The sequence below is a fragment of the Quercus suber genome, unplaced genomic scaffold (assembly GCF_002906115.3).
Source record: "Quercus suber isolate HL8 unplaced genomic scaffold, Cork oak 2.0 scaffold_201, whole genome shotgun sequence".
NCBI lineage: Eukaryota > Viridiplantae > Streptophyta > Magnoliopsida > Fagales > Fagaceae > Quercus > Quercus suber.
Window position 1 is genome coordinate 1,017,829 of NW_027069659.1, and position 7,806 is coordinate 1,025,634.

Genomic DNA, 7,806 nt, shown 5'->3' on the forward strand with positions numbered 1-7,806 from the left:
TATTGTCCTTCACGAGAATCTTTTAATTCTGCCATTGGTAACATGCATCCAGCAGCATTAGAACAATTGAAGAAGTGAAATTTTCCACTGTTCCATAGATTCATTATCAGTTGGTGTTCTCATGTCCAAGACCCTTCAAATTTTCCACTGTTCCATAGATTCATGATCAGCTATACATATGCCTCTTATCTCTTGCAAATTGACAATCTTGAAATGGGAAGAAGTGAAATTGTAGAGGTAGCAGCTTCTCCGAGAGAACCTAAATTGTAGAAGTTGGTTTGTTGTTGTGGTGGTCATTTTAGTGTATTTAGTGAATGCAAAAGGCCAATTGTATATAGTTTCTTATCTTATTTAATGTAATGACAATTGTAATAGCCATTGGCTTTATTACATCGTAATGGAAATTGAAATGCATTTCTTGCAAAGGAAATTGTCACTTAATTTTGTCTCTTATTAGAATATTGTTTATTATGATGGAAATTGGCTGAAGGTTTTTAAATGTGGCTTTTGCTCCTGAAATATGCAGAAAGATGCAGAAACATGACTGAAATAGGCAGAAATATGCAAAAATATGCAGAAACATGACTAAAATATGCAGAAATATGACTAAAATATGCAGAAATGTGCAGAAATATGACTGAAATATGCTGCTATATTTTTTTCTGCTCATGTCCAATATGACTAGAATAAGAAGCTTATGAAAGCTTTACAAAACAGTGACTATCAAAGTTTGCCAAACCAAGGTTCTAATAATAAAAGGTCCTAAGACTAACACAAAATAAGTTATTTTTGTCTAGTAACACCATCAAATAAGCTTATGGGCAGCTTTATAAAACAGTAACCACAAAAGGTTCTAACAATCAAAGGTCCTACAAACTACCAACTCCTGATCCACTTCCAGTTCCTTTTCCAGCTTCAGCTCCAACTCCAACTCCAACTCCAGCTCCTTTTCCATATCCACCAACTGCACTGCTTCTAGCAACACTTGTTTGGGTTGAGACCTATAATAATAGATACATTGGACCATATGGACCATATGGTAAGTACACAACAAACTCAATGACCAAATACTAGAAATATGCAAATATTAAGCACAATGTGAAGTATATATATAATATGGAAATTACTATAGTGGATTGGCTTCCAGCAACACTTGGTGGGTGATGGTCCTCTTCCACTCTTAAGCCCATAAACACATGATCGCCTCCGGCTCTCCTAACCTTCAACAAGTTCAAAAATTTTGTAGTTAGCAACTACAATAGGTGAGTAGCACAATAAAAAACTTATTTGGCAATAAGCAAGTATTAATACATGGTTTTGGCTCCTTGTATTTGTTGTTGCTCCTTGTCTTTGCTTAGTCTGGCCCTCACTAGCATCATTAGTTTTGGGGGGTAATTTGCATCCTCTTTTGTTGTGACCCAATTGTCCACAATTGCCACATTTTTGTGCGGCAGATGATTTCTTCAACTTATGTGAAATCCTTGGTGCCTCGTCAGCAGCTTTCTTCCTCTTGTTCTCCTTTGGTCTTCCAGGCTATACTAGCATCTTTGGAGGCAAAATCTTATCACCTACTGCATTTGGCCAAAAGTCCTCACCATTGGTAGGCTGGATGAAGTGTGAGTATGTTCTAAGGTAAGTCTCAACCTTGTAATAGCTATGCACATAGCTTTCTGCCTTTTCTTTTTTGTAAGCAATTGCTGAAACTGCATGCATACAAGGGATGCCGGTTATATCCCATCTGTAGCAAGCACATGTATGCTTCTCCAAATCAACTACAAATTGCTTTCCCTTACAATGCACTTCAAACTTCGATCCGCCAGACCATGTAGACGTGCAATCCCTAGTTGCTTCCTTGTTAACTTCTAATTTATCTTGAATCTTAGGACAAATTGGGCCAGACTTCTTTAACATTGTATCCCTGTTTCTTGGGATCCTTTTCATTAGATACCTCCTAATCATCTCACACATAGTCAATATAGACTTATCCCTAGCATCAACAATCTTAGAGTTAAATGACTCACAAAGATTGTTCAACAGCATGTCACACTTAGGCCATGTACCAAAAGCATGTCTACTCCAATGTGCATAGTCAATACCCATCAAATGCCCATAAGCATTAACATCTACCTTTCTCATCATCTCCATCTTTGCCTCAAACCCAAGTCTAGTAGTCTCTCTTGCTGCTGCCCACATTAAATCCTTCAATAGTTTGCCCTTGTACTCCTTCTTGAAGTTAGCATATAGATGCCTAACACAAAACCTTGTATGTGCTTCAGGAGCAACTTTTGCAAGAGTAGGAAGTAAGCCCTATATTAAAAACAAAACAAATAAATTGGTTAGTATGTAGATATTAAATAATATGTAAATAATTTCAAGTCAAATATTATACAACAAATGGTAAGATTAAACTTACATAAATAATTACATACCTTCTGTTGATCAGAAATAAAGGTCCAGCCACGTTCCCTCACAAGACCAACATCAGCTAACAACAACTCCAAAAACCATGACCAACTGTCCTTGTTCTCGCCCTCACAAACAGCAAATGCTATTGGGTATATCCCGTCATTCCCATCAATTCCAACAGCTGCCAGTAGTTGCCCCTTCAAAAACCCTCTTAAATGACAAGCATCAAGACTAATAATTGGCCTACATTCCTCCATAAATCCAGTTCTACAAGCAGCTAGACACACATACATTCGTTTGAAGTGCAATGTGGGTGTGTGTAGAGTAATTTTAGTTGTGGTGCCTGGATTAGAAGATCTCAGCTCTTCACAATAATCTCTAGCTCTTTCAAACTGGTAGGCAAACCTTCCTTTAAGCATCTCCAATGCGATCTGCCTAGACCTAAAGGCTTTATCCAAGGATATGTCTACTTGAAATTGACTCATTATACCTTTCTTTATCTCAGCACTCTTGATATTGGGTCTCCCTCTAAACACCTCTAGCCATGTAACTGCAATCCACCTTACAGACACCATCCTACTATGAAAAGCCCTAGAACATGTATGTTTTCCACGATAGGTTTTCACTAGTAAAGAGTTTTCTTCACGGTCCCATGAGGCATAAATATACCACTCACAATTTTCACATTTGTAACTCACCTTGCGAGATTCGTTCTTAACAATTAACAATGGATATCCATGCTTGATTCTATAAGATTGCACGGCCCTCTTAAATTCCTTGTGGTCACTAAACAACATCCCCTTCTCAAAAACGGGGTCAGACATATCCATTTCAGCCCTAAATTCAGTGTACTTAGGGTGCTCTTCATCATCCTCAGAGTTGACAGGTGTGCACAAGACATCAGAGTGCCCATAATCACTTTCCCCACTTCTTATATCATGCTCCTCATCACTAAAGCAAGTGGGTGCCCAATTTGATGTTTTTTTCTCATAAGGGTTTAGGTTGGATTGGTCATGGGGAGTGGATGGGACAATGTGGGAGTATAGGTTATTAGGGGAGGATGGTTTTTCATATCTATCAAATTCACTGTCACCTACCAAATCAGCATAGTCTTCATCAAAAAAATTGTCATCTACTCCAACCCCTTCATCAACTTCTTTATAACACTCATGCTCATCATCACCTTCATTACCTTGATCTTCATCAACTTGTTCCTCAAAAGCTTGTTCAACATGCTTTACATATATGTGTATTAACTTTTCAGGTGCAAATTCTAACCAATCACGTAGGGCCCTAACATCACCATCTTTATTCAATGAACATAAGCCATTATGAAGTTCCATTTGAGGAATTTGGTAAAGAAATTCTTTTACATTCGACCAAGATTTTTGGCATACTTAGGCATATCAAAAACAGCAAGAGTGTCAAAATCAACATCAGAGACCCTTGATTCAGTCCCTCTAACATATTCAACATGTGTATCACTATGCGTAATGAATACCCCTCCATGATGTATACACATATCAAATAGTTGATCCATATTCAATGCCCTGCACACACGTATAAATGCATTACTAAAATTTAACTTTTAATTAATATATTACTAAAATATAATACACACATAAATGCAACAAAACATACATGTAGATATGGGGCACAAAGCACAACACATGTATTGCTCACTTGGACCACAACCGTTGCACTCAGTCAATTTACCAATAAAAAATACACATTATTTTACACCAGACAATACATACAACTAATCATCATCCAACAAGCTGACCCACCAAAAATAAAGATCAATAAAGTAACCAGAACAAGACAAAATACAACCAACTATATTATAATCCATTGACAACAAAATAATACAAAACTAATCCCAATCAACAATATTCAAGTGATACAAAAACCAAAAAAAAAAAAATCAAAGAAAAACAAATTTCACCGTAAACACATAGTTTCAATAAAGATGCAAGTTGTACAATGAGTTTAAATCATACACATATAGACAGTTTAGCAACAAATCAATCACCCAAACATTTATACAAAACCCCCCACCAAACCCAATCAACAAATCAATCACACGAGAAGAGCAGCTCGGGTTTATTTGGTTTTATCGTCGACGTGGCTGCCTAGAGCTGTTGCCGTTGCTTAGGTTCACAAGAGCTGCCGCCGCCGCTTTTAAATCATACACATATAGATAGTTTCAGCAACAAATCAATCAGCCAAACATTTATACAAAACCCCTCACCAAACCCAATCAACAAATCAATCACACGAGAATAGCAGCTCGAGTTTATTTGGTTTTACCGTCGACGTGGCTGCCTAGAGCTGTTGCCGTTGCTTGGGTTCACAAGAGCTGCCACCGCTGCTACCTGGGTTCACAATCTTCAAGTTGCTGTGGCCACTCAGATGAGGCTTGCTCAGATGAACGGGAATAGGGATTCACTGATTTGAGATTTTAGAATTAGGCTGAAACGGTGTAGTTTTAGGATTGGATTTTTATTTTTGTTTTAGCTTAGGAAAACAGTACCATTTGTATAGTGCCAGGTAAGTTTTTATTTTTGGGATGATTTGGCAAAAATAAAACACGTCAGCATGTGCATGTGTCACTTAACAGCAAAAACTAACCGTAGGGTGTGAATTGCTAACAGAACCAAACTTCAGGGTGTAAAATCAAGTTTTTGAAACTTTGGGGTGTAAAATCCAATCAACCCCAAACTTCAGGGGTGTAATTTGCAATTTACCCAAAAAAAAAAAACTCTAGTTTGGACCGTATATAAATATACCCGACAAATATGGGCCGGGTGGAAATGGGTCGGTCATAAATGCTATGAAAGATATATATATATATATATATATCATAAAAGCCAGACGTAAGATTTATAGTTTTTAGTGAAACCCTTATTGCACAAATATGCACTTTGTACACAACCAATTTGATCATAAAATTTATGGCATATGATTCACATAATGATCTTGTTTGGACACGATGCTACTTAGTTTAAACTATTCAAAGAATTTGAAAATTGTTGAGATCCAAAAAAGGGGTCTACAATCCATAGCATCCCACGTCACCTGAGAAAACACATGAGATGTGTGTAGAAATTAAGTCATTTTCTCCCACTGCTAGCTAGCTGTGTGTTTTGGAGGGGAAGAACAAATGCATGAGAGTGTTAGGACTCTGATTATGGTGCATTGCTATCTGGTGCTTGGTGGTGCAGGGTAGGGTGCTTGGGGGTGCAGGGAAGGGTGCTGCTGTGTGCTGTGTGGGCAGGGCAGTGAAGGGCTTGTACATGCAGAGAGGTAGAGAGGCAGGGGAGGCTTGCACAGAGTTAGTTACAAGTAGTTTCATTAATTGTTGGTGCATTTTTTAAGTGTTGTACTTAGTTAATTAGTTAGGCTAAGTTGTGTTGTACTTTGTTAGTTAGTTAGTAGTATATAAGGATCAATTCAGATTGTAATAAGGATTAATTGATGAATAATACATTGAATAGCCATTTTTCTTGAATTGCTATTGGAGGTTGGTTCCTCGAAGAATCAATGGAGGCCTAGTTCTCTCGAAGAACAACTAGAATTGAGAGTAATAGAAATTAAATTCGCTTGATTACTACCAGAGAGGGACAACAAATTCATGAGGGGCATGGAGCTCCAAAGTAGACAATATCTACACAATTGGTGTGAAATTATCACAGCCACTAAATCAAGTTCTTTTTCATATATTATATAGTGCAAGTTTTCACAATCTTGATTTTTTTTATAAATATTCTTGGACTACACTTCTTATATGCATGTGTGGTCTTACTTTTATTCTTACTATACATCAAAATTCTGAAATAATGGAAGTTTGTTCTTCCTCTTGATAAACATTTTTGGAATACCTAACTCAAATTCGGCCAACTTTCATATGATTGGGAATCATGGTGAACTCTATTAATTACTAATCCCATCAAATCAAAATGCACATCTAAAAAAAAAATTCATAATAGATTATTCTTTAAATGCATATTGATAATTGATTAACTTATCTCGTGCTCACTACACCTCCCTAAATTGTTGCTTTGCTTTCTATTTTAAATTAAAATTTGGGTATTCTTCTCTATTTACTGCAGGAAAGAGGTACGGTAAAACTTGAGTACGAAATTTTCAAGTCCGATGGAGATGTTTGCCATGGCTTCTGGAGTGGTGATTCTGTATCATTTATTCGATATGATACTATTAAAGAAGCTCAGATGAGCAAAAGTCATCTCCAAACATTTAGCACTGCTGAATTTGTTAATCCTAAAATGGTTATAAGTGAAACCAACGTTTGGCTAGTGGTGCAGAAAATAGATTCCACGTTAGACCAATTTAAAAAGAAAAATACCGGGATTTGGTCTTGTGATGATCTATTGGATGATAAGTACAAGACTATTGTAAGGTACGAAATAGCTAGCTTATAATTTATTTTGACGATCTTTGTAAAACTATCCTGTGATATAATGATTTATTGATCACTTTTTTTTATTTTTTTTATTAATTTCATATTTGAAGGGACATTATTGCTGGTGTTATTCAATTGGCGAATCAAAGATATCTGGGAAAACTAAAGATCCGAGACATTGCTATTATTAATGGTCGTGCCAAATTCATGAGAATCTCAAATGAACTTGGAGTTGGTAAGCTAAGCGACCAATTACAAAATCTATTGAAAGAATTATTGGGAATTGATCCTAACAATAAGGAGTTGACCGATTTCTACTCTCATATGAAAACAATGCCAATGTAAGTACTCATCCACATTTAAACCCGTTTAGCTTTCTATAAAGTATTTTCTTGAAAATATTTTTCTTATTTTTCAATATTTGGTACACTGAAAATCATAGTCAACAAAAACATTTTTAGGATTAATTGAAAACACCAATAAAATCTTAGAAAATGGTAATAATTTTTTTTTTAAATAGTGATCTTTTATCTTCGTGTTGTAAAATTTTTCAACCAAACAAAATCAACTAAAACTCTTCTTCCACTTGAGAATAACATATTTTCCTCATAAAATTTTAGTTGAAAACTTTTTTTGAAGGGAAATATTTTATGCTGAAACAAATAGTTTTTCTTATGTGCATAAAATTATGTATTCAATGCCTAAGTCAATTTCTTTTCTGATTATTTTTACCTTTTACTTTCTAAAGGTGCAAAATCATTCATTTGAGAAATCATCCGATATTGTTGACGTCTCAAGAGAGATTGCAATTCCCAGTGTGGGGCCAGAAAATCGGGTAGCCTCGGCCTACTTCAACCCAGGCCCAAATGGCCCACGCCGAGAATGCATGATGGGTCCGAGGATGACCCTATCCTCGGTCGTCCGAGACCTCAGTAAGAAAAAGGGGCAAGCCCTGGGCGAACTGTCACCTCGGCATT

The 7,806-nt window shown here is 36.4% G+C and overlaps 1 protein-coding gene across 1 annotated transcript; it reads right to left on the reverse strand.

Moving 5' to 3' along the window:
- Window positions 1-653: 653 nt before the first annotated feature.
- LOC112031734 (uncharacterized) lies at window positions 654-4,871 on the reverse strand. Its single transcript, XM_024064444.2, has 5 exons — window positions 4,717-4,871; window positions 2,430-3,956; window positions 1,312-2,307; window positions 1,128-1,220; window positions 654-1,001 (listed from the first exon to the last, which is right to left on the reverse strand). The coding sequence occupies exons 2-3, from the start codon at window positions 3,747-3,749 to the stop codon at window positions 1,534-1,536; spliced, it is 2,094 nt and encodes a 697-aa protein (XP_023920212.1). The 5' UTR covers window positions 3,750-3,956; window positions 4,717-4,871; the 3' UTR covers window positions 654-1,001; window positions 1,128-1,220; window positions 1,312-1,533.
- Between the last annotated feature and the right edge of the window lie 2,935 nt (window positions 4,872-7,806).

Coding starts and splice junctions, on each gene's coding strand:
- LOC112031734 (XM_024064444.2), bottom strand. CDS start 3,749: ATGGAACTTCATAATGGCTTATGTTCATTGAATAAAGATGGTGATGTT. Junction 2,308..2,429: donor TTATTTCTGATCAACAGAAG/GTATGTAATTAT, acceptor TTTTTAATATAG/GGCTTACTTCCTACTCTTGC.